Below are 27,957 nucleotides of genomic sequence, written 5' to 3'. Positions count from 1 at the left end.
CCCCAGCTGGGGACATTGTGATGGCTCTGCCACTGTCTGCAGGGGACAATGGCTGCACTGTCCCCAGGGCCTACACAGGGGCAGTTGATGGCGTTTCTGTGGAATTGCAGTGGTGTATGGCATCCGCTGAAATCTGTAGGATAAGCAAATGCAAAAATTCCTTTAAGCTGCCAGGCCTCTGAAAATGCCATGTTGTGGCCTCATTGATAAATGCCACAAATATAGCAGAACAGTCATGAAGGAGTTGGTTCAAACGGGGAGACTGCATGCCATTCATGTTCAAATTTTAACTGTGGAAAGAAATCCTCATCTTCCCCACCCCTGCGTGTATGTTGTGAGCTGTCTGCTCTAAAACTTTGTCTGCTGTCAGCTGCCATCACCACCACCTAAAACTTGGTGCACAGAAATAGGTCCTGGGCCTGCTTTTCATTGCCAGCAATAGGGAGATACAGGATGCTCTTGTTTACGTTCCCAGTTCCAGGTACAAGAACAACAGCGAAAACTTCAGGACTAATTGCCATTTGCTTAAGCTGTAGTGATACTGAGCTACAGCATGCAGCCTTTTTTTTAGGAGTGTCCTCACTTACTACTATAAAGTAACAACTATGGTATTGAAACTAACCTCAAATAAAAATGCGATCTACATTGTTGTTGTTGTTACTGACTTCTCCAAATAGTATTTTTAGGAAGAATAAAATTCTTTAAGACTGTTTTTTATTTTTGAGTATCCAATGGATCTGTTGGGTACTGAGAGAGTTCATAAATCTACGGATAGAAGGCAGCCCTCTTATTTTCTGCCCCTGAAAACCTCTGCAATATAGACAGACAGACATGTTGCTTATGCTCTGCTTAGACTTCTATGGTACTTTACTGGTCTGATCACTGACTTTTAGTGGTCTGCTTGTTCTTTTTTTCTCTCGAAGATGATAACATGCTTTATTTTTTTGGGGAGTTCATATCACGTGATTTGTAAAAGTTATTGAGATATATGCCAAAATGCTAGAAATACAGAAGTTAACAGAAATTAACACTGTAGGAAGTATATTAATTTTTAGAACATAGTAATATGGAAAAAGTTGGCTCACATGAAAAAGTCTTCCATTATTTTCAAAATAAAGATCTAGAAAAACTAAGAACTATTTAGTAACATTTAATGGTGCAAAATATTTAAATCAATTTAGGTACTGAATTTTCCTTGTGCATTCAAGTCAACTTTTTTGGTAAATTGAAAAAAAAATTGAAATGTCTTCATTTTTGTCAATGATGTGTATAGATTTCAAAATATGGTGAACAGTGTAGTGAAAGCTACAGATTTGTAATCAATTTAATTGATGTCTTAAATTTTCCTAATACCATCTAATTACAGTACTAGTAATTAAGGATTTACTGATAGTACTTTTTTTTTCCCCTCCCCCCCAGAAAAAAGCAAAAGGCCAAGTGCTGTTTGACAAAGTTTGTGAACATCTCAATTTACTGGAAAAGGACTATTTTGGGCTGTTGTTCTATGAGAATTCAGAACAGAAGGTAAGCCTGTATGGGTTTTTTTGTTTGTTTGTTTTTGTACATTGCTACTGACTTCAACAGTTTAGTGAGGTATATTGTATTAAATGAATAACATTAGAAACACTTGAGGAAACTATTGCAAAATGCCATTTCTGGTCTACTGTAAACTTGCAACATGATACTGATGTGTATGTTAAGATACCTAACAAAGTGCTCATTTATTATTTGGAGTGGGGGAATATTTAAAATATCTGCATTTTTGAGACAACTGAGTAATTGCTAGGCTTTATAGTAAAAAGTATAGTATGCCATCCTTGCAAGTGAAGACAGAAAATTTTAACTAATATCTTTGCCTTAAATGTCTGTCAACTCCCCAAAGTTCTGAACACTTTCATTTTTTACATATTTTTTTTTTAAACAAACAAAACTTTGGATGATAAATAATACAAAAAATTAATCTTTTACCTGACTTTCCAATAATTTCACTGCCTTTTCTTATGTGTGTTTAATAATGCTTTGAAGAGGAAAGTGAAGGAAATCTTGCCCCTAAGTCTGTAACTCTTAGGCTTCAAGAGTTCCTTTTTTATTAATTTTAAGCTTAAAGAAAATTTTAGCATTTGTAAAGATGAAAGTCTGGGTTGGTGCAGAGTACGTCTCTTTCTTCTTTTTCTTTTTTAATTTCTTTTGTATTTATTCTAACGTACTTCTAGTTGGACTAACAGATTTTTTGATATTTCTTAGTCTGTTAATAGAGGAACAGAGCACCACACCATAAAAAGAGCCTATCTGGTTTTTTCATGTGTGCATCTATGTGTACACATGTAGTTATCATTGATACTGAGCTATAGTGTATTATTTACCACGTGAAGTGGGATTCCAAGGTTTTATGGCACACTGAGGAAGGTGTGAAGTTATTTATTCAAACTAGTTAAGCTCCTGTGAGGCATAGAGGTTGGGTGGGGACAGTTACTGAAATATTGTTGCCAGTTCTGGCTTCCTCAGAAACTCAGGTCAGCCAGTGGGTTCCTTAAAAAGATCTTCAGTTGAGGAAAAAACTACGGGTACTTAGCCTGCAAATAGAGATTGATTGTCAGAGTTGAACTACTATATCCCTTGGAGTATTCACTCAGATGTCTTTCAAAGTCTGAGAAGGAAAAGGAAGGAACATTCAGTTGTGGATACGGAAAAGGAGGTACTCCACTTAAATTTCCCAATTTAAATGGGTTTTCTTTTTGTTCTTTGAATCTACAGCATTTAATGCTTGTTAAACAAGGATTGTCTGTGTGCCCATTGCAGATGATTTGTGACCTTTTCATTTTAATTTGGTTTTCAAAGGTGTTAGAGCAGCTCTTGTTTTGTGCAGTTGGCATATATTTTACAACTTTAGATATGTGTACATGATGACGACTGTTGCATTCTTCATTACTGTTTTGTTTTTACTGACACTTTAGTAAGAACTCACTGCCTGATTTTGCTTTCTTTCTGCAATACTTAGCATTTTGTGATTGCTGTCTAGAAATATAAGCAGCTATGAGATAATTAGTAAAATGTTGTAACTGTTTGTTAAATCTGGCTAGTGTGCATCATGTGACTGTGTCTGGATAATGGGATCTCTGTGGTTTGATTATTTATATGTCCAGGCTAAGTCTGGCACACTCTTCAAAAGAAGAGTAGACCACTTGACACCTGAATTATAGATAGCAGCAGGCTTTTAGTTGAAAATTTTTGGAGAAATCTGGTCCAATTTGTTTTGAAGACTGAAAAAAAAATCACCGTTGTTGGATTTTGTCATCTTCATACCAGTAAGTTCTTAGTGGTATTTGGAGAACAATAAAGAAGAGTCTTCCCTAGCAGGTATGCGTTTTCCACTTCCTACTTTCTATGCAGGTTTAAACTTAATTTGTGGTGAACTGCAGGAACTACAAGATTTTGAATGCCAGTGAGTAACAGCGAAGGAGGGGTTTATTTTAGAAATTTCCTGGCTGGATGGCCCATATGCTCTAGAGTCTAACCAAAGCGCCATTGCATGGATGGTACTATGCCTCTGGTGCAGCTCTAAGTTGTGATTGCCAGATGAGTGGGAATACCCAGGTTTTCAAAGAAGAATTTGAAAACATGGGCTTTGGGCATGAACCACATACTTGGCTAAGTGCGCACAGACTTTGACGAATTGGACAGTCAGTACTGTAACAAGTGCACAGTTGTATAGGCATGTTTATTTTTACCGCTATTGTCACTCAAGTTACCTGATTTAAAGCTACTACTTTTTTACAACACCACGTTTGGAAGTTCTTACACCAATTATGGTATAAACTGATAATGTGAAGTGTAGCTACTGCAGTGTCTTAATATGGCAAAATTACTGGTTGTGTGCTGAGAGACTTCTTCTTCCCCAGCTGCTATTTCTCTCATGGTGATAAGTTTGAAATTGTATAACAAAACATAGAATGTGCTCAGTAAGATTGGAGCACTCATTTTTGTTATTAAAGTGATTTTTGTAATACATGGATGAAGAGCATTTAAATTGTTTCCAGTATGTTAAATATTTGTGGTATGTTTTTAATGAAACCTGTGCTTCTGTTTTGGGACTTTTAAGTGTCTCCACTTGTTTTCATCCTTTTAAAAAAAAGGAAAAAAACATGTAACAACTTATGTTTTGATTTAGTTAAGATAGAGGTGTGGGGAGCTGATCTGTTATGTACAGGAATAGCTGCCAAAGAATGCCTGGGGACTTGGAACTTTCACTCGGTTTAGGGCCTTATCCCTTGTTCACCTCTGTAATAAGTTTGAATTCTTTTTCTATCATCTCAGTACCAGTTCTTTCTGAAGCATTTTTTCTCCTGTTATGACTGTTGCCTCTTCAGATTAAAATGCCACAAATCTCTGACCTCCAGGCCAGTCAGTACTAAATGCTGAATGATGTGTTTTTCTCATTCTTGTGCACTCATCAGAGCCACCCATTTATGAGCCAGCTGTTGAACTCAACGGCAGCTGTGAGGTGTGGAAACTGAATGCCAGGCACTCTTTTGAATTAGAGCTGCTCCCTAATGCACCATCGGGGTACCATTGGAGGAGGAGTCCCATTAACTTTTCTCTATGGGTGTTTTGTGCAGTGGGGAGAGATGTTATGTCTTCAAATCAGACTGATTTTTGTTAGCTTTAATACTCATTTTAAAACTATTTAAGTCAAATTACTCATTAAAGGTTTCTTTCGTGGTTTTGCGAATGTTATATTTATTGGTCTAGAGTTTAGTTAGTGATTTCATTGCATCAAACCCTCAAAAGTTCATGAATGCTTAATTCACACTGTAATTGGTCTGCCGAAGTGTTAGAAAGCTTTTGCTCTTATGTTCTAGGCACCAGCTGGAAATGCTGTTTTTCTGGATTTGCACAAAATACTTTTGTACTGGTAGAGAACATTTTGTTGTTCTTTGACAATTCATTATTTTGTCTCATCTATAACCTTACAATTCACACATTAAACAAATAGATTTCTGCCTACTGGAGCAAAATAGTGTGTATACACTTTGTCTTTTGTTTTGAAAGACAGACCTGTCTGTTCTGTATTAAGAGGTCTATTGCAGAGTAGATTCTTTCAGTAGTTTGTTTTTTATTCATAACAAAAGGCAGAGATGCAAAAAACCCCCACTCCTGTAATTATGCATATAAATGGAATATCAGCATTTGATTTTATTTGACAGAACAGTAATGAAAGTTGGTGGCAAAGTAGGCTTCCAATAAGCTTACTCCAGGTTTGGAAAAGCAGAAAGTTAACTGTATAACTTCTGTAAAGAAAGGATTATTCTTCTCGTCTTGCAGCATATTCTGTATTGTATATTCTTTTCTCCTACTTTATAATGATAAAAGATAAAGCACTGAAAGTAACATATACTCACAAATCTTAGTTTTCTGCTGTAGTTAAGCCATGCTATATTCTATACTTATTTACTTTATACTATACTTTATCTAAAATTCAAGAGTTTAAGCTACTTCTAGTTATCTCTGTAATTGGAAGAATATGTGTGTATATAATTTTGGAATGGAATTCATGCCAAAACTGAAATCCTAGGATGATAACTGTAGCTGAAGTGAGTCTTGGTGAAAATTATTTGAAGATTTCTGTTGTCTTCCAAGGCCTTTCCCTGTCAAGGGTTTTCCAACAGATAGCAGGTCTTTCTGACTTAAGCAGAATAAATGGTATCCAGATCTTTTGGAGAAGTGTTTTATATATCTTTCTTTATAACAATATTATGGACTATGCATCTCTGCAAGAATTTTATAGAGGTCACAGACTTCTTAAAGCAAGAAATGTGAAATAATTTTTTTTTAATTACATCTATAAAAATTATAAAAAGGGGATTTTGCATTTAATTTGTAAACAGTATTTGTCTACTATATACATGCTGTATTTGTGATGAAATCAACTTCCATCAAGGTGATTTACAACAGGGAACTTAGTATTTTGGATCGTATTCATAGAAGCCACATCCTTTGTCAGCAGAGGTGATCTACATTAAGGATTTGCACTAGTGCAAAACCATATAGTTTCACATTCTCCTAATCCATACAGACCCACAGAACTGTAGCATAGCATGTTTTGTCTCCTTGAAATAACTTTGACTTTGGGAGGAAAAACCTGGAATAAAGACTGAGCGATACGGGATTATAAAACAATTGTCGCATCTGTAGTTTGGTACCATAGACTGAAAGGTAAGTCACATCATACCCAATATCCACTACTTGGCTAGGTAAGGCAAGAAACATTGGTAGAGCTATGCCTTTAGCAACGTCTGTGCCAGCACTGAGGTCCCCACTGACTTTAAAGTGGCTGATATGTGCAGTGGTTTGTGGAAATGCAGATGTTGTTACAAGTTAATTGCTAATTCTTCCCTACTTTGCACACCTCTGTCTTTGAAGTGTGCTAAGTCCTACTGACAGGCTGGTTGTGTGCATGTGTGTCTGTTCCATGTATAATTAGTCTCTGGAGTTCAAGAGAAATATCATCTTAAGTAACTCTATATGGGTGTGTAAGCACAGACATGTAGAGATTACGTAGCCATTCCTGAAAAGTCTGCTTATGTCAATGAAAGGAATATGAAAGAAAATTGTATTTGTCAAATGTAATTTGCTAGACCACCTTTGCTGTAAGACTATCCACTTTTCAAAATTACAGAGCATAAATAAAGCAATAAGACAACCATGAAGGCAGTGGCATTACACAGTTTCATTTATGTGCATGGGTGAGGATACTTGCTAGCAAATCAGAAGTTCAATTTTAGAATTCTCTTGCTTATTTTAAAGTAGAACAGATGTCTGAACAATACAAACTTTACTACACTGTATGAAATTACTTCACCATCTTCAGTCTGAAATGAATTTAAATGCTGGTTGTGTGGTGTTTTGTTTTGTTTTTTTTTTCAGAACTGGCTAGATTCTTCGAAGGAAATTAAGAGACAAATTCGAAGTAAGTACTTCTGTAGTCAGATGTTATGCTTTTATTTCCTCACAGAAATGTTCTTCATAAACTTAGTAGCCTGGATGGCAACTAAATTGTACACTTACAGCATGAAAAGAATTTATATCTGATAATAACATATTCTGCCTTAGAACAGACAGCAAAGCTTCTCTTTCTGTCCATTGTCCAAGAAGGAGAGAAAGAATCACTCAGCCTTGTGCTGTAGAATCATTATACTGGCTGCTACCCCAAAATTTTCCTGTGTTGCATGTGACTAATAGTTGATCTTTTTGCATCCTGAAAGAGTAGATGTTTTTCTACTTTGTGCTGATATTTGGGTTATGGAATGGAGAATGTCATCTTGCAAAGATGGTCATGGTTGTTGCTATACGACTTTCTAACATCAAAGAATCACCAGAAGAATATGAAACTATACAAAGAGAATCAATACATCTTAGAGAAAATGTATATTTTTCAATCCTGATCAATCTAGCATTGGCTTTTTTGATGTGTCCCATCGTTTCCAGAATGGAAATGGAATAGAGAGCATAATTTTTGAGCGTCTTGTTACAATGCTTTTCAGACTGAATCCGTGTGAGAAGTCTTTCTACTTCCTGTATTCAGTACACAAGGAGTAATTTATTTTATTCTGCACAAAACTCTGTCAAAGCTCTTCACTAGTCACGTAGCTTTTGTAGTAGGTAGGGGAGTGAAGGGAGAATAAATTCAGGAAATACTCTTTGTGAATATACATTTCTTAAAATAAGCAGCCACTAGGAAGTGCTAGATAGCCCTTGCCCTTACTGAAGTTCTTCTCATTGCTTTACTCATTTGTGGCCAATGCAGCAGGTTTTTTTGTTGTTGTTTTGGTTTTTGATGGAAGCCTTCTTTTGTTAGTGCCTGGTAGGAAATGTAAATGGGGAGGAGATGATAATGATGATAAGATTTACATGTCTACGCTTCCAACACAACAAGAATTTAAGTTATTTAAGAAACTGACTTTGAAGTCTTTTGGGCACTGTGATCCAGTGGCAACAATTGTAATTAAGAACAGCAGTGTGTTATTTGCAATGATAAACAGATGGTTTCTTTACTATTGTTAACTTCCTGTTTTAAGGTAATACTCACATTTTCCCAGAAATCATAGTGGCATTAATTTCAGCTTTCTTTAGACTGTTCCCAATTGATGAATCCCTTACTAGAAAGGTGTGGCTTATATTTTCAGTAAAGAAATGAAAGTTACAGAAGTTTCTTTGGAAGCTTTTTTTTTAATTAACATGCTGTTGTATAAGCAATCTAGACCTATTAAAATAGAAAATGTTCTAATATACCTATGCAAGTAGAGGCCATCTTTTAATTAAGGAAAAGTTACTGGTATTGTGTTATTTATAACAATCTCTGTCTCTCTTACATGTGAACAATACCAATACTCTGCACATAGGGCATGTATGTACAACCTGTGACTGGGGGAGACAAAATAAGAATCCCATAGTCTCCCCCAGGTCATGTTCTGCATCAGGCTGTCTCTTCCTAAGTCAGGGTCCTAAGACCTCCTATGTGATCTCTCATTTGTTCAGGTTGGCCTTTGACTGGGCAATTATGTTGGATCTCAGCAATTACTGATGTTACTTCGGCTAATGAACTTGATCCACAAATTACTGGCTCTGTTCTCAGGGCTACGAAGGTGGCAAAAAGCTTGTTTGCTTTCAGCCAGCCTGATCTCTTCAGGAAAATTAATTCTTGACTTTTTTCAATTCATGTAATTGGATATCCACTGGCATGTGTTAAAACCTCTAATTAATTCAATCAGTAACAGGCTGGGTAATTACATTTCTGTCACTATCTTCTTGAAAATTACTACACCTGAAGTGGATTCAAGCTTTTGTGAAACTGAGGATTTTAGCTTGGATATAGTGATGGTAGAAGCAGTAGCAACTGACCTTGGAACAGTCAAATCCCAGACTTCACAAAGAGTGTGGTGGTTCACCCTTATATAAAACTTAATTTGAGAATTTATCTGTGTGCGATGTTGTATGTGTTTGTATGGAACACGTGATATTCCACTCAGTTTTGTCTGTGAGTATTTTCATTACTTTCATTCTCAGTGTAATGGGGCTGAATAAGTAAACTACATAAACCATCATGGCATTAACTGTGGTTGAAGACCAATCTTTTGTCTGCAATTTAAATGTTCAGTCATATCATGGGTAAACATTAGAGATGTGAATGTATAAGCCACCAGTTTTGGGAACCCTAATTACTTGCTCTTGTTGTTTGTGTAATTGAAGTATATGAAACTGAGTGTGTTGGGTTTGCGTGGCAAGGTTTTGGTAGCAGGGGGGGCTACAGGGGTGGCTTCTGTGAGAAGCTGCTAGAAGCTTCCCCTGTGTCTGACAGAGCCAATGCCAGCCGGCTACAAGACAGACCCGCCGCTGGCCAAGGCCAAGCCAATCAGCGCCTCTGTGATAACATATTTAAGAAGGAAAAAACAAACAAACGAAACAGAGTTTTTGCAGCCAGAGAGAGGAGGGAGAAGATGTAAGAACATCTGCAGACACCAAGGTCAGTGCAGAAGGAGGGGGAGGAGGTGCTCCAGGCGCCGGAGCGGAGATCCCCCTGCAGCCCCTGGTGAAGACCATGGTGAGGCAGGCTGTCCCCCTGCAGCCCATAGAGGAAGGATGAGGGGGTGTAGAGATTCCACCTGCAGCCCGTGGAGGATCCCACGCCAGAGCAGGTGGAGGCACCTGAAGGAGGCTGTGACCCCGTGGGAAGCCCACGCTGGAGCAAGCTCCTGGCAGGACCTGTGGCCCCGTGGAGAGAGGAGCCCAGGCCAGAGCAGGTTTGCTGACAGGACTTGTGACCCCGTGGGGGACCCACGCTGGAGTAGTTTGCTCCTGAAGGTCTGCACCCCATGGGAGAGGCCCACGCTGGAGCAGTTGGTGAAGGACTGTAGCCTGTGGGAGAGACTCACATTGGAGAAGGTCATGAAGGACTGTCTCCCGTGAGAGGGACCCCATGCTGAAGCAGGGGAACGATGAGAGGAGTCCTCCCCCTGAGGATGAAGAAGCGGCAGAAACAATGTGTGATGAACTGACCGTAACCCCCACTCCCCGTCCCCCTGTGGCGCTGCGGGGGGAGGAGGTTGAAGCCGGGAGTGAAGTTGAGCCCGGGAAGATGGGAGGGGTGGGGGGAGGTGTTTTAAGATTTGATTTTATTTCTCATTCCTCTACTCTGTTTTGCTTGGTAATAAATTAGATTAATTCCCTCTCTAAGTTCAGTCTGTTTTGCTCGTGACGATAATTAGTGAGTGATCTCTCCCTGTCCTTATCTCGACCCAAAATTTTTTCGTTGCACCTTTTCTCCCCTGTCTAGTGAATGAGGGGAGTGACAGAGCGGCTCTGGTGGGCACCTGGCCCTCAGCCAGGGTCAACCCACCACACTGAGTTATAGACCTTCTCACAAATTTTGCAACCGTAATTTATACTCTTCCAAGTAAATATTTAATTTCCATGCTGTGTGAAATAGTTGTTTAAATTCAAGGTAATATCAGTTAAAGGTTATATCAATTAAACCTATTTCTAGTCTGCAGCATGATTACTATTGTTATTGCAAAAATACAATTCTATGATAAAATATAGAAACTCCCATATCTCATATCCTGTCTTTTTTATCTTATAAGAAATCGGGAGTATTTGAATGTTCTGAGGGCAGAATAGACTCTGATGTAGGGGTTGGGTTTTGTGCATTCTCACCTGATAAAGGACACATTTAACTGTTTTTGCTATTGAAGCTAACTAAAGTTGTCTTACTGTCTTTTGTCAAGAGAATGCTTATTTAGCCAGAAAGATTTTAGAAGCTCATCACTGTATCTATGTTGTCCCAAAACTGGGGTTTCATTTACCTAGCCAGTACACCAATATACACACAGAGCAGAGGTATTTTATTGCACATTTGCACAGATATGGGTGTCTGTCCCAAGACAGCACACCAAAGCTCCAAATCAGTGGTTATTTATACATAAAACATGAACATATTCATCTTTTAATGCATATGCATTGTTATTCTATTAAATGATTGATATAGATTTCCTGCAAACTAGAACGCAAGCTCAGTTCTTTTCTCTGCCTTTATCTTTTGAGTAAGTGCTACAGCTGGGGTAGGTGGTCCATGTGTCAGTGGTTGCAATTCTCCTTGCCGGAATTAACTTTCCCCTAGTTTCTCTGTACTTTTGGCAAGTCCAAATGGTTCTTCATGGTTTACTGACTGAACTAGTAATATATCAGTTAACCTTCAGCTTTTAACAATCACAACCTACTTATCAGACAAAGGTACATTATTTAGATATTTCTCGTCTGGCCTTAAACCAGCAGGGGTAGGGCTACACAATGGACTTTAGCAGCAGCATGACAACTTGATTCATATCACATTTTGCATTTGGTTTTACTGTAACACCCAGAATATGATTAGTCTGATCTAATCTAGGTTAACTGTGTCCACCTAAGGTAATTGCACTTGTTTTCTGAAGGAAACAGGCACTTTCAGGAGGGGAGTGAGTGCATTTTGGAATGGGTGCCTGAGAGGGGAACCAAACCAGCCTTTGCAAATGCCTGGGTTTTTTCCATTGGCTGTAAAGGAAGTCAGTGGTGTCTTGTGTAGAGAACAAAATTTCAGTAGTCTAGGGTTGAATGAAACTATGTCCGCTGGCATCAAAAAAGATAATGGTTATAGGGATAGAAAAGTTATTTTCTTTTTAGAAATGAGTGATTAACTGAAGGAGTGAAGACAGAAAATTTTCTTCTTGATTCAGTTTAATTAGAGAGGGTTGAGGGAAATCCTCTGTAATTCTATGGAAATGGATTAGAACAGATGAAACAGTACAAGAGGGAAGGCAGCTGGTGGCAGCTCTTGGGCTACAAGTTTAAACCCTGCTCCTTACTCATGTTGAAGACTGTTCTCAACATCCTTTTGTTTATGGGCATCTGGTCATTCAGACTGGAGAACTTAGAGCCAAATGGAATACCGGCCTTGTCTTTGAGACATATGTAGCCAACAATTAAGGTAGTTCTGGGAATGTCATGGGGATGAGATGGATTTTTGACATTGATTCTATGGTATATTCTGCAATACAGCCTAAACATCTTAATTGCTCAGGAAAGAGGATGATATGGAAGGATAATGATATAGTTAAATATGTATATTTTCAAATTACACAATAGAGCAAATGATGATAAATTCATAAATACAATTCTGTGAAAATAATATATCATGAGTTGAGAATTTTGCAACACAGTGTACTAAAATACAAACCTTAAATTTCTTAAATATTTAAAATGCTAAGGGAAGTTAGAGATAATTAAGGAACAGGCTTAGATTTTAAATGTACAGCTTTGGCTGTCTGATTTTAATGCTAACAAAATATGGTTAAGCTCAGGCATCAAAATATGGGGGTTAATTTATGCAGGATCACTTTACTTTATCCATCTATTTTATGTAAATAACTATGTATCTGTAAAAATTGTAGCTAACTTCAGTCTAAGCAATTTGTGCTGGAATTAGTAAAGCTCATAGTTGGTAAAGAGAAATAAGCACATGTGCCAGGGAAGAGTTGCCCTGCAGAAGTGCTCCTGTATGTCTTCTAATGATAAAGAATGATTTACAGTTTGGAGATGTCTGAGTTTGAGAGCTGAATCTTGTTAGTCCACCTAGGGCTGGCTGGACTCTGGGGTGTTTTTTATATATTTTTGAAAATGTGGACTGGATATAGATCTTATTTATTTAGTTTTCCTGAAGGTAACTTAAGCAAAAATACAGAAGAAGTCATTTTCTTAATTTTATGGGATTTTTTTTACATCTGTCGATGAACGGTGTGTCTGTCCTAGTCACACACTACCCGAAAAATGTTAGCTGAGACAGAGGTATCATCAGAAAAAGCTTTTACTGGAAAAAACAACCCTCACTGATTTCTCAGTTTGAATGGAATGAATCATGTTAATTGTATGCTGCTAGCTGGTTGGTTACATTGCATTCTTTTTCTCTAAGAATGTGCGTAAAGTTGCAGCAGAAGCATTTTTGAGGTAACAAGCTAGCTAGAAAAATTTTTGACATTTCTATGGCCCATATTATTAAATATCAAAACAGAGCGCCTTATCAGGGACAGAATGCTAAATATAATTTTAAATATCAGATTATTGTTTTTCTTTGTCTTGGCCACCAATTCAAAGTGCCAGTTATAGTGTGCATTAATGTGTGAAAACAATTACGTTTGTATGCAACCATTCTGTGGCTATAAACAGTATGCTGTAGTGACAAGTATAAATATAGACTGTGCCCATTGTAATATACTTGCTAGTCTATATTCAAGGGATAAATGTGCTTTCAGTAATCAGGCAATATATAAGGTCACCAACTGTCCAAAAAACATTTAGTAGAAAGTCAGCTACAACATTTTTTCTATGGATTAGCTATGGGAAGTAGTATCAGTAGACATTGACATTTTTCACATAGATTCAGAAGATTTATGCTCTTTTTAGCTTTTTATAATGAATATAGGTTGGTTGGTTTATTTCCTTCAAAGAGTGTCTAGGTCTCCTGGCTACAGTGCTTTCTGAAAGCTAAGTCTAGAAATGCTGACAAGAAAGAGAAATAGGTTAAGCAGGAATTCATCTGTGACAAGTTTAATGGCAATTTTAGACCAGGACAAATTGCTTAATTCCAGGAAAACCTGAAGACTGGTTTAGTACCTGTGTGGAAGGACTCATTCTTCATCCATCTCTCCCTGTCCCACAGCCCTGTTAACATGACAACTCTCCCTAAGACACTCTATATAGGCATTTTTTCCCAATTGCTTCTCTTCATCAGTTTGGCTTACTCAGTATCAGCAGCTTTTCATTAAATGATGCTAATTTTGTGGGAGATAAATGATGGAAGTGGGCTAATCTATTCCAGCTTTAATTCTGTTTGTTCATGCTATATGTATTAATTAGTGTTAAGACATTTCTAAAGGTATTTTTGTCATAATTCTGTCTTGCACTGGATTGCAGTGGGTGATGCAATGAGACATGTTTTACCTGATTCAGTACTATGTGTAGGGCCGATAAATTAGGCTTTCTCATTTCAGGAGTCCTGCCTTATTTTGTAAGCAAAGTTATCATTGTTCTAACAAATAATTGATAACTGGGAACATTAAGATACGCTAAAACCCCGAGCTCTCAAAAGGAAATAGTGGCTTAGCAGCCAGGTAGAGAATGAGGTTCACGTTTAAGCAGAAATTGAAGTGCTCCAATAAATATTCATGTCTGAAAAACGAAAATAATTTTTGAAGTGTTGAAAGACATTAGAAATTTCAACACAAAGGATCTCTTCACCTTTAACAGCTGTGAAAATTTAAAATAGGGTTTTATTTAGAAAATAAACAAAAATGTCAGCACTCTCTTCTAGCATAATATTGGAAATGGCATTTCAGTCTTTTTTTGTTATTGTTAAAATACACGTTTTTCAAAGCATGATTTATCTGTATAGGACAGATTTAAAAAATTGTTTACTGTCCAAAATTCATCATTAGTAAGCTTTATAAAGTGATTACCTTTTTTTACCAAAGATAATTTTTGCTTGGTCTTTCCCCAAAATGTTGTTTGCATTAGGAGAAAAAGGGTGAGAGAAAGACAAAAATGGCTACTTAATTGTTTCAAAAGTATTTTGATTTCTTTGCTTATCTTTCTTCATCATTTTTAGCAGATCTATGTTGTAGTGTTACTTTATTTATGTTTGGCAAGATATGATAAAGCTCAGCTGCATTTGCTTTCAAGCAGCATGCAAAGCCAAACTATTAAATTCTTTTCCTAAACTCTCATTTTGGGATTTTTTTTATTACATATGTATGTCTGCATTGTACTTAATCTGTTTGAATTAAGAAAGTTCTACATTTTGTCAAGTTATTAGTACTTTCCAATGAACATATTCCTCTTGCACAGTGTTACAATACTGTTACAGTAACATTCAGAGAATTGATGAGCTACTTCAGCTTTCAAATCTTAAAAAAATATTTAACACTAGAGCTATGACTTTAAGGCAACATTTTATGCTTTGCCAAATTATGAATCTAGTTTTAAACATGCTTTTGCTTAAAAAAATGCATGTGGTGGTAACAATTCTAACACATGAAAATTTAAACTTAAAATAGCATTGCTATTGTAGTTGTTAATGGTATTGTTTCTCAAAAAATATTTTAAAGGAGGAATAGCTAATGTTTTCCGTTCCATGCATTCTGTATGAATAGGAATAATGTACTTATTATCTTTCTGTTGTATACAACACAGGCCTCATTTTGACATTGCATGTTCATAGTTATTGTACAGTCTTTCAAACTAACAGTTTAAACAGGAGGCAGCCTTGGAGGAGTTGGAAATAAACATAAATTCAGTGCAAGTGTCTTTGAACACAGAGTGTTAATATGTTATGGTAGTTTTCAAATTAAAAATGTCTTCTGATATTTACATAACTTACTGTAAAACATGGTTTGAAAATAATTTGTAACATGGTAATCTTTCACTGTATGTGTATATGAGTTACTACCTGATAATGAAAATAATCTGTGCTTCTTACTACTATACTGTAAAAAGAGAGGAAAAAACTTTCTTCAAGATTTCAGTGATCAAAGATTGAAATGATTGCCTAACGTTTTTTAGTAAGGTTCTTTCTTTGCTTGCTTCAACTTGTTTGAGATTGACAAGCGGATATTTCCCATGTTCAGGTTTACCTTGGATATTCACCTTTAATGTGAAGTTTTATCCCCCTGATCCTTCACAGTTGACTGAAGACATCACTAGGTATGCATAGTTTCTAATTTTAAACTTAAAAATTACTGTCTAATTTGAAGGCTATATAAAATTTCTTCTTCAGTTTCTGGATGCCATAACAGGTTTGGCTATTACTGGTTTATTGTCAGGCTGCTGCTTTGCTTTATTATATAGCACATAAGAGTGTGGGGGTATTGATATTAACAGCAAAACTCAAACGATCCAAGGTACTTCAGCAATAATCTAGGTTTGGTTGGTGATAATGCAGTTTTATACATCTGCATTAAATAAGTGCAGATAAATTATGCAATAAATAAATTATGCTTGTAACATAATAAAGCCTGAAAATAATTGCCTTCCAAAGTTCTCAGATAGAAAATACTTAGAATGCAGTGGATACTAGGCACCTAAAAAGTATCATTGCAAGACTAATATAACCGGTGGGTAGGGCGCAGGGAATTGACACTCGTTTTTTCAGGGGTTATGGAAAACCTAACCATTTAGTTTTGGTTTGGAGTTAGCTGACTGCTGAAGCAGGATATATTTTACCACAGATCACATCGCATCAGTCTTCTGCACAAAATAAGATACCTACACAAGTGTGTAGCTCATATATTACTACAAATAGTCTAAGGCATTTAGTATGCAGAGTAATTAAAAGCTGTCTGTGTTTTCTTTGAAAATTTTCACCAAGTCGGTTGGCTTTTCAATTGTGTGTTCAGCTGATAAAAGCATTTTTATGGTTATAGCTTAGAGCTAAATTCCTTAAAATTTAAGCTTCACTTGTAAACCTTTTTTTTTAATTTACATTAAAATCTGTGCTAGGCTAGGATGTCTACTGTTTCTTAACTTGTTAAACTTAGAAGACTAAGTAGAAGACTGCATACAGTACCCGAAATATTAAATTCTAATACATACATGGTTTAAGGAAGGGAATTACGGATTCAATACTAAACTGGATTTCTTTTGTGTATTACATGACTTGATTAGCTTGTGAGCTGCAAGGGATAAAAAAGTTAGAATTTTAAAGTCAAAGGAAATACGTGTGTTTTTATTTTTAAACCTTAGATACCTGCAGGCTACAACATGAAATGAAGGAGTTCCTAAGTCAACTTTTGTTACAAACTAGATATAGGTTTTCATTCATTTGTATTGGAAATCAGAATTTTCCCTCCTCTTCGCATCATTTATGAAAGTAATATCAACTCTTAAAAATGGAAGTGAAATGTATCGTGTGGCAATAATGCTCAAATAATGTAAGGTGTAGCAAATTATTAATGCATTGGCTTATTTTAAAATATGCTTACACGATTACATGCATCTCGATAAATTCTGACATCTCTCTCAAACTGGCTGTTGGTAACACTTTGTTCTTGTTTTTGTTTGTGTTTTCCCATTTCCTTTGTCTTGCAGATATTTCTTGTGCCTACAGCTTCGTCAGGATATTGCTTCTGGTCGACTGCCATGTTCTTTTGTGACTCACGCCCTCCTCGGTTCATACACCCTGCAGGCTGAGCTGGGTGATCATGACCCAGAGGAGCATCGCAGTGACTATATCAGTGAATTCCAGTTTGCACCCAATCAGACTCAAGAAATGGAAGAGAAAGTAGCTGAGCTACACAAAACACACAGGTGTGTCATACAGTGGGATTAAATGAAACCATCATGCTTTGTCAGTCACTTCTATGTCAGTTCTCTTAAGAGTATGTGAAAAACTCGTACGCTGGCATTATTGTTACTTTGGAAATCTTTTGCTATGTAACTAGAACCTCTTACTTTCATGGGCTTAAAAATTTCAGTTTGGAAATAGTAGCTTCACTAAGATCTCAGTAGAGAACTTTTGGAGAAAATATTTTTATCTGAGCATATGAATTAGTGTTTAAGCAACGTATAGCTAAAGTATTTTGAAAGAGTCAAGGTGGAAACCTCTACTGCTTTGAAAGAACACTTCCCCTTTGGGGTAAAAATGCTATTGATACCTTACAAACTGAGTTTTTTCTATGTGTCTGAATTCTAGGATTCCACTCAGTTTTGATTGTCAGTTCTTTTGTCAATAAACTCAAGACTTGTTCAATGGTTTTAGGGGCTTGACTCCAGCACAGGCGGATTCCCAGTTCCTAGAAAATGCTAAGAGACTCTCCATGTATGGAGTGGATTTACATCATGCCAAGGTATTGGGGATTGGTTTTGGTTTTGTTTTGTTTTAGGGTAGAAATGCTTAGTATTAAAGAACATAGTATATATAGATTATTTAAAAAAATTAATACACTCAATTCTTAGGTATAAGCCATTTATCTTTTACAATAAGGACTCAGTTAACATCCTTAGAATTTATTTTAAATCTAAGTTTATTTAATACGTAGACATATGTGCAGCCTGGAAAGAATATGTTATTCAAAAGAGCGGCTAAATACATTTTAAATGTCAGGGTTTTGATGCCAAGGAGATGTGGGGCCCTAAAGTAAAGCCTAAGAAAGACAACACGTAACTGTCTTGCTAATACCGTGACAGTTAAAACCGGGGTTGTGTGTGGGGGTGTGTGTGTGTGTGCTTTTTTTTAATACTGCTTCTGGGTAGGTCAAATCAAATTTACATTTCTAGTGGGATTTTTTTAGTTTAAAACCTAACAAACCAACTAACCAACCTCCTCCCACTCCCTCGCACAAATCCAGAGTCTCAAATCATTAGGAAAATTAATGTATCATAAGCATATCAGTCCTGTATTTAAAAAAGAAAACTAGACTTTTAAGTACTGGAGAAACATTGTTTAATTCTGTTTCATATGGAACCATTGTGCACTTGTTTTTGCAATTTTCCATAGACTCTTTCCTGTGTTCTGTTAGAAACACTTGAAAGAAATATACTTAAATTTTTATTGACATGTATTAACTATGTCTGTAACGTTTATTCATTTTTTAATACAAATGTGGTGTGGCATTTCACTTGGTCTGTGGTGTTTAAGGAACTTAGATTTTTAGAGTTTTATGGGAACTTTCTTTCACCATAGTGAAGTAACTGCAAGCATTAGAACTGCTGTTTGCCGGAATCTGCTTGCAGCTGTTAGTTATGCCAGCAAAGCAATTTTTTAATGACAGTGTCAGCATTTTCTGTAGTTGATTTGTTGTTGGTGAGGACGTGAGATTCCGCTGTAATGTGTAGTGGTACGGTGTAGTGAAGCCTTATCAGTAAGCGATGAGTTTTGTAGCCTTTAAGACTTGCATCAAACACTGTCAGTGAAACACAGTGCTCAGAAACCTGGCCCACCAGTACATGGACTGAAATCATTATGTTGACATTTTCAGTCAACTATCCATTACTTCCTGTATCTTTAGTGGAGTAGTAGGTAACCATGATCACCAGTTTGTTCAGACTTTCACTGACTCGTTTTAAGTTGGAAGGGTCTGGTTTTGATTTTTCTTCTTTTAATATTTGTTGGAATTATTGTTAGCACGCCCACCATACCTCTCCTTGCTTGCAAGTTGTTGGCTTAGTCCCTATTACCAGAATCTTGAAGAACTTCTAAGAACTGTGGCATATGCAGATAGAGGCCTGCCAAAGCCTTCCAGTAAAAATAACATACATGGCTATTTCTGCTTTAAGAATCTCATTGTCAAGGTCTTTCAGGTTTGAATATGAAACAAGTCCCAGTTGCATTATTCTCTCAAGGTATGCCAGCAATAACTACTTCTTTGGAATGTTATTAAATTGATTTTTATGAAATTGTCTCATACATGATAGGATTCGGAAGGTGTGGATATCATGCTGGGTGTATGTGCTAATGGACTGCTCATTTACAAAGATAGACTCCGGATCAACCGCTTTGCTTGGCCAAAAATTCTGAAGATTTCCTATAAGCGAAGTAATTTCTACATCAAAGTCAGGCCAGCAGAAGTAAGTAGCACCCTTCTGTCTTGTTTCTTTTGTGAGATCATTTCTATCCAGCAACAAGAAAACATCTTCATTTTTTTTCCCAGATGTCGTCACAGGCTTATGTTGGATTCAAGCAGAACTTAAGAACATTTTATTTTCCTCCTCAGATTATAGTGATTGTATTAAACACTTCTCTTGATACAAATCAAGAAGAAAATCTATTTTCTTTTGTTCATAGGTGCCATCTTGTAATTTTATTTTTTTTTTACAGGGAAAGCTAGTTATACTGGCCATGTTGTTACTGTCTATACAAACTTGCAGTCCTGGGAGAGAGCCAGCTTCTCTTCCTCTTTGGGTATAATTGTTCACTAAATGCCAACACATCTAGTTGTATGAGTGTAACCGAAGGCTTGAGTTGTCCTGCAGGATGTTATAATTCTCTGTTAATTGCTGTGGAAATACTGGATCCAACTTTCTTTTCAGATACCATTATAAGTTTGTGGGAGTTGCTGAAGTAGAGGGGGTTACGTTTTGAACACATTGTATCTGGAAATTTAACAAAAAGCAAAATGTCAAACATGCTTTTTTAGATTATACTCTAAAATGTTTAAGGTAGCTTTTACTGTGTGAATAAATAAAACAAAAGAGAAGTCTAAATACCAATAGTACAATACTAACATTGTAGTTTGGAATACAGATGTATTGGTTTTGTACTCACTGATGGTACATAAATGTAATATTTTTGCTAAGAAAATTCTATTGTGAAATGCATCATGTAAGCCTAACACTGCACTACAGGTTTCAGACTTATTAAATCCAAGGAAAGTGTGCAGCACAACCTGCAGTACAATTACTTCATGCAGTTTAAAAATAAATATATTGGGCAGCTAGTCAGAAAATCAGCAAGGAACACTAAAATATTATTGGATTTTTTGAAAGAGTCATTACTACAGATAGGAAGTGATAATGTGATAATTACCCATCATGACTAGCCTGCCAAATATAATTTTATTAAAAGGCTGGAAATAGATTTTTTTTTTTTTTTTTAAATGTTATGAAGTCTTATGACAGGAGAAATACAGCTTGTTAGAGCAGTGAAACTATCTGAACTCTGCCTGCTAGTTAATAGCTTAAGGAAATGGGTTAATTTGTTTGTGGATTCTTTCCAGCTGGAACAGTTTGAGAGTACTATTGGGTTCAAGCTGCCAAACCATCGGGCTGCTAAAAGGTTATGGAAGGTTTGTGTGGAGCACCATACTTTCTTCAGGTAAATGATAATTCTCTGCTTCCCCCACTTTGCCTGGTATGCTCGTTATCTTTCTTTTAAAGAACACGAGGAAAGTAGAGAAGATTTCCCCCTCTTTGCCCCTGATATCTCAGTCCAGTAACACCTCTTAGACAGAAGACACCCTAACAATCATTCACCCCAAACTACCAATTCTGAAAGTCTCAAGTACAATTAACTGCTTTATTTAAACTTTCAGAGTGCTAAAAGGATGGAACTAAACTAGTGATCATATGTAACACTTGCTGAGAGATCAACTCTTCAGAGCAACCATCTGGAAAGCCACTATACTCCTTCACCAGAAGTTCTCAGGGGTTGACAGTAATCTTCATTCACTTCACTTTTCAGATTATTCTGCTGAGTGTAAATGCTTACAGCTGAATTTTTCCTTATTTATAAACTGGGCTGAGTTCACAGTCGTTCTTTAAAGAGCAAAGAATCACTTTAAAAACAGACTACTGTTTGTTTATGTAGTAATCCTTAACTTTCTCTGCATTTTTTCACCAGCAACTGATAAACATAAAATTCTGAATTGGTCATTGAAACTATGGTCTATTTGTAAATGAGCATTTTAACAGTAGGCCACAGAGTTGTTCCTCTTTCTGCTTTCTCCATCGAAAAGGAATTTGAAAAAAATCTTCGTTTGACTTTTATAATAGCACAAACTCCATGAGGCAGTGCATATGCCCTATGCAGCCTAAGGGTCACAGATTTAGGTTGAATCTCTTATACATTTAATAGACATTGAATCTGAGTTTCTTGCTTCGAATGACCACAGTAACTAGGGTATGTAAAAGCTAAGTTTTCTCCTTCAGTAACCTGTTATTTTATTTTTGAAAAGCAATTGTGTTTTAAGGTAGATGCAATCCTGTTGCTGCATATTAGCCTAAGCTAAATATACTTGCTAGACTGAGACCTTCAGAGAACTTGGGGACCATGAGACCCAAGTAATTCATTACTGGAACTGTCTCATTGGATGGTTTTCAGTATTTTCATTGAATGTAGAATATTCTTGAATGCAGTGTTAGAATGTGTGCTGAGATTGGCAATCAGTCTCAAAATGTTTAATTTAGAAGCACTTCTTTTTTAAATCCTGATCAAAGATCTTTGTTTCATGTTTGATAGAATTCATTAGTTAAGTTTTTTAGGATACATAGTCCACCATTCTATTCCTCTTTAAAATTTGAAGTCTGTTTTGGCTGGTGATATCTGTTACCACAAATAACATGCAGTTCTGTCTGCAATGAAAAGTTTATCAACACTCTTCAAATAACTCATGCAGTGATTTGCTTTGCTGGGGAACTGTATTTCCTAATTTTACAGTAGCAAAATGGACCTGAATAGGGAAAACTCAAATCTTATGGAAGTCAAAAATCCTAAACTGAGAACTACCATTTGCAAATATAAAAGTTTTCAGGAATGTTAATACGTATTAGATAATCTTACTACAGAAATTCTGACATAATAAAAATAATTGGATTTTATTCCAATCAGAAGTGGCTTTTCCTAACCAGGAATGACATTATAACGAGAATTATGTAACAAATACTTGAACCATTCTGTAAAATCCATATACTCCACTGATGTCATCAGACAGAAAATCCTCTGAACCTTTCATCCTGATCTAAAAACAGTAAAATAAATCCAGCTCTATTTTTCTCCAAAGATAAAAAGCAGAAAGCAATTGCTACAGTCCAAGAGACTGTAGATCTTTCAGAGCATGTGTAAAGCTTGTGTATGATACCACAGTAGATTGTATTCAATTTAGATGTGCATTTTTAGCTTCCAGATCTCTTAGCATGCCCTATATAACATTGTAAGATTCCTTGTGTTGTCTTTTACAATGCTTCAGTTTTCCCAAATAATTACATTAAGATCCATCTTCTTACAATTTATGGGAAATTCAGCTAGCATATAAAGTTATTTATAAGAATTTGTAACGAATTATATTGAAAATGAGAGCCCAAAGGCATTGGATTCACTTGTATCAGCTCAACTTTATAGGATTCCAGTACCATGTTCAAAGAGAAACAATCTAAGATATACAGTCAGACTGTATATCTACATTAATCTTTTGAGGTAAGCTTAGTCTGCAGCTCTGGATCTTAACCATTGGCTGCAGAAACCTGCTTGTAATTCTGCTTTATGATGTTTTATTTGCAATTTTCATGATTGTTTCTGAGTCTCCCCGGAATATCTTAAAATGGTAAAAGCATAGTCTTCAATTATTTTATATGCTTAAGCTTGTAATACAAAAAATCCATTCAAATGGCCTTAATCAGGAAGTAATTAGTTCTCTTGTTTTTTCCACGTTAAAAGATTAAAAGTTTATCTCGGCAGGGTGGAAGATAAAAACGGCAGTTAATGCTGTAGCCTTGCCAAGACTGGAAAATAAAGAACACAAAGAACCTTGGAAAAATCCTGTTAGCCTTCTTCCTCTTAATGCATAATGCACTCTTTCTTGGAAATAATGTGGAGAAATGAATTGTCACAAAGATTGCATAAGGCTGTTTTATAGAAGCACTGGAAGTGAAGCTCCAGACACTTGTGATTTTTAAAGTGGCCTTAGTGTAGAAGGGTGGATTTGTCTGTCTTGAATTCTATTTTCTTTAAAAATGTGTTGGAACAGATCAGGATTCAGGTGCATGTGTATGCATCTTAGGTATGCAGGATCGGATCCTTCTGGCTAGCACTCTGACAAAGCCATGAACATCCTCCCTTAGAGAACCTTCTACCTAGCCCACCGTTCTTTTTGCTAACTATCTGAAAATTATTCTGGTTTGCTGATAGCTTTAGAATGACTGGAAGTTTTCAGAACCCACCACTGGATACTGTTTTAACATATGTTGAATTGGATTCCACTAACAGATATTCCCTGCGTCAAAAGTGTAGAACAAAGTCGGCATACTTTTAAGTTTCGCTTGTCCATCTGTGCCATCCTAAGTACAAAGGGCACAGTAGTTGCCAGTTCTGCTTGAAAGCAGCTGATACCAAGTGAGCTTCTCATTCTTTGCAGATCCTCAAATCAAAAAGCTCTATCTGTAATAGTCTGATGGTTTTCTACAGAGGAGAATAGGCCATGGAAACTGCTATGCTGGGTGAGCCTGTATTTGCAGCACTATGTTGGTCAAGGAAGCAACATCAAAGACCTTTCTAGAGAAGCTGAGACTGGGAAGAGTTCCTGCAGTGGTGACTGTTTATCCTATCAGCAAGGATGGCAATGGAACAAACAGTACCCTGGGTGTTGAAGCTGACAACTCAGGTTTCAAAACCAAAGAACAACCAATGAGGGTTATATGAATAAGAGCTTGAAGTCCTCAAACTGAAGGAAATTCAGGGAGGTATAGGGACCCTGTCTCTTCTCATGTGATGTCAAAAACTGGTGGAACATAGCAGAACCCCTCATAGCAAATTCTGCCAACATTGTTACTTGGACTTTCTGACTTTGACTCTAACACTTAGGTACAAGCATACATAGCCAGCACAGAAACCAGCATTAATAGTACTCATAACTGAATCTCTTCTTCACTCTTTTCACGATATGCTTTTTTTTTCCCCCTGCTTATATCCAGCAAACATCAACTTATATGAATCTATAAATGACATTGTAAAGAAACTGGAGTCTGAATTCAGCTTGTTAAACTTCTTACTGTTGGGTCACTGTCCAGCCTCAATCTTTTTTTCACTTGCTGCAGCCTTCTATGCAGCTTTGAGATACCATTCCCTAACTTTGAGGAATAGCAGCTGCTGTATTGGTACCTCAGAATATAGGAAAGACAGTGGAAGTGGGATTTATAGTTTCTACTATAGTTAACATTCCAAGGAGAGATGTCTGAGAGGTATTCTACATTGACCTATAATGGCCTCAGCTTTCTACAAAAAATGCAGTTTAACCAAGATAGCACCAAAAGATAAGGATGCTTAGTCATACTGTGGAAAATGTGATGGTTGTCAGCATCACTTCAACTCCAATTGCCAATAACGAATAACATGCATTTTTTAAAAGTTCTTCTCAGAGCTTATGGTAGAATCCTTTCTTGGAGTTCATAATTCATGCATGGTGAACTAAAGTTGAAATAAAATAAGTAGCTTTAAAGTACCTCATTAAATACATAAAATAAAGCCTTTTTAACTGACTTTCCTCATATTTACTTTTCAGACTTGTATCACCAGAACAGCCTCCAAAAGCAAAGTTTCTAACCTTGGGTTCCAAGTTCCGCTACAGTGGTCGTACACAAGCACAGACACGACAGGCTAGCAACCTCATAGACAGACCAGCTCCCTACTTTGAGCGCACTTCAAGCAAACGTGTTTCCAGGAGCCTTGATGGAGGTGTGACATTTGACGTATTTCTTCAGTGTGCTGATTACATTATGGGATTTCTTCAGTGTAATGACATTATGTGCTGTCCCTCTGATCCGACCAATGTTCAAAAATGTTGACATGGCTGTCCAGAATGTCAGTTGACAAATTTATGAATTTCCGTTTCTGATGGGTGATGTCAGGAGTGGCCACTTTGGTTACCTGTCAGTTTTCAGGGAACAAAACAGTAAGTCACTGCCTAAATTGTATGGCATTGCCATGAATGTGTGGATGATTCTATATTGGACATATAGCATCTGTGTTCACTACTCACATCTGTTTTACAGGATGGGCATGTGCTATATGCTGTTGATTAGAATTGTTTGGTCAGTGGCATCTTTCAGGCTCTGGGCTGGCCTGAGTGCCTCTCTCTACACCAAACATAGAAGGGTGAACAAGTTTTTTCTTCTAGCTTTTGTATCATTTTGTTCAGTATATTGCTATCCAAGTATATTTATTAGTTAGTTACGTGTTTAGTTAAAAAGTTTTATGTTGAGGCTGTTTGAATAACTAAAATCTTTGGTTACTGGTGTTTGGTCTCTTTGAGCAGAAATACCTTCTGGTTTCTGTTATTGAAAACAGCCATGCTTTCCAAAAGCAGGTATAGCAGCAGTATGTGAGAGATGTAGAAACACATGTTTTGCTCTAAATTACTTGTGAAATAAAGTAGAAAAATTCTTCAGAAAAATGATGTGAAGCTTGACTTAGATTCAGGCATACACAGCTTCACTAGAATAAAAGTCAACTGTGACAGTGATGAGAGTTTAGCTACAATTCAGCTGTTAACTTTACCTTATTTTCTCCAAAAATCTTTTACTTAGAAGACTTTTACATTTGAAAATATTTGTTCTTCTATACTGGGACAAATGAGCAAACTGTGACACTTGCTTGGGAAACCTAGAGTCTTACCTTCTGAGAACCAAAGCAAAAATAAGACACGAAAGCGCTTGTGCTGGTGGCATGTGATGAGTCCTTATGGCAACCAAAAGACTCATCACTACATCAGTGTTACCATCTGACTCTGGTTTAGTTCCTGTACTTCTTTTGGTTAGAAACAATTTAAATTCTTCGCAACTCTTGGAGATTGTATCAGCAAGCCTTTCTGGGATCCCTTGTGCATCACCTGCAGAATGCAGATGTGTATGCATGTGTTTTCAGGTCCAAAACTTCACTCTTACAGAACCACCATAGTCAAAATTTTGAACATGATGAAACGTTGCTCTGGCTTTTCCTTTTTTTTTTTTGGTGGGGTTTTTTTGGGGGTTGTTTTTTTTTTTTCCTTAATCATCTTTGGTTTCATCTCAAGTGAAACTAGCTACTCCTGGCAGCATTTAAGGCAGCTTCCTGATGTTGCCACCTGCAGGCTGTAACAGTTTTAAACTGTGTTCATTCAAAGACAAACTCAAGTATTGTTCTTTCTTCAGGCAGTAGTCCAAATGTAGGTTCACACTGTAAGTGTACATTTGAAATGAAAAATTCTGTAGAGGGTGTGCTTGCACTCTCCCTCTCCTATCTAGAGCTGCATACTCATCCTTATAGGGGTTAGTCTTGCTCCAACCCCCACCTTGCCCTCACTAAGGGGACCACAGCATGCTGGAGAAATGGGCTGGAAGGAACCTTATGAAATTCAACAAAAATAAATGCAAAGTCCTGTACCTGAGGTGGAGGAGTGACATCATACACCAGTACATGCTGGGGGGCACTGACAGTGCTGAAGGCAGCTCTGCAGAAAAGGATGTGGGGTTTCCTGCTGGACAAGTTGAAAATGAGTCAACAGTGTGCCCCTACACCAAAGGTGGCCAACTGTATCCTGGGCTGTATTAGCAAGGGCATAGCCAGGACATTAGAAGAAATTATTATTCTTTATTCAGTACTTTGTCAAGACTGTATCTGGAGTACCATGTCCATCTTTGGGCTCCCCAGTATAAGATGGGCATTGACATATTGCAATGAGCCCAGTAAGAGCCACCAGGCTGGCTGGAGGGCTGGGGACACGTGATATATGAGGAGAGCCTAAGCGAACTGTGGTCCTTCAGCCTCAAGAAGAGAAGGCTGTAGTGAGCTATTGTTGTCTACAGCTACCTACAGAGAAGGTATAGAGAAGACAGAGCACTCTTCTCAGAGGTGCCCAGTCATAAGGTAATGGGGAGTGCCTGCAAGTTGAGACAGAGGAGATTTCGCTTAGAAAGAAGGTTTATTTATTTATTTATTTTAAAAGACCTTGGATATGCTCAGAACTCAACTGGACATGTCCCTGAGCAACCTGGTCTAATTGGACCTGCTCTGAGCAGGGGGTTGGACTAGCTGACCTTTCAGATATTCCTTCCAACCTAAATTATTCTTTGATTTGTCAGAAGTTACTTGTGGAACTTGAGGGACATATACCCAAGAAACACACTATTTGCCACTCAAGAAGAGATGAGAAGCTGAAGTTACAGAGCCTACTATTTAGAGAGGCCCTGAAAGACTAACATCCCACATTTGCCATTAGCTGGCCTTAGCTTCTCAGCAGCTTAAGGGAACCTCTGATATCAAGCTGAGGCTGTTTCCAAAAGAGGCTATTCCTCAAAGGTACTCCAAGAAACACCTCTTCCTCTCAACTTTCTGCACATTGGCTTTGTAAAGTCAAGGCATATGGAGGTATTACAGAAGATTGCTAAATTAATTAAATTCATATCAAAGTTTTG

The 27,957-nt window shown here is 37.0% G+C and overlaps 1 protein-coding gene across 19 annotated transcripts in view; it reads left to right on the top strand.

Annotated features, from left to right (window-relative positions):
• EPB41L2 (erythrocyte membrane protein band 4.1 like 2) overlaps positions 1–27,957 on the top strand; it is a 127,124-nt gene that overhangs the window by 71,085 nt on the left and 28,082 nt on the right. For all 19 annotated transcript variants that reach the window (XM_075748090.1, XM_075748086.1, XM_075748083.1 and 16 more), the window contains 8 exons: positions 1,420–1,524; positions 6,925–6,967; positions 15,708–15,783; positions 17,167–17,385; positions 17,837–17,924; positions 19,492–19,644; positions 20,793–20,890; positions 25,068–25,240. In XM_075748090.1, the coding sequence (XP_075604205.1) occupies positions 1,420–1,524; positions 6,925–6,967; positions 15,708–15,783; positions 17,167–17,385; positions 17,837–17,924; positions 19,492–19,644; positions 20,793–20,890; positions 25,068–25,240 (955 nt within the window). The remainder of the gene's footprint in view (positions 1–1,419; positions 1,525–6,924; positions 6,968–15,707; positions 15,784–17,166; positions 17,386–17,836; positions 17,925–19,491; positions 19,645–20,792; positions 20,891–25,067; positions 25,241–27,957) is intronic.

Source organism: Balearica regulorum, chromosome 3, assembly GCF_011004875.1.
Source record: "Balearica regulorum gibbericeps isolate bBalReg1 chromosome 3, bBalReg1.pri, whole genome shotgun sequence".
NCBI lineage: Eukaryota > Metazoa > Chordata > Aves > Gruiformes > Gruidae > Balearica > Balearica regulorum.
Note: the sequence above shows the minus strand (reverse complement) of the source record. Positions and strands in the feature narration are given on the sequence as shown.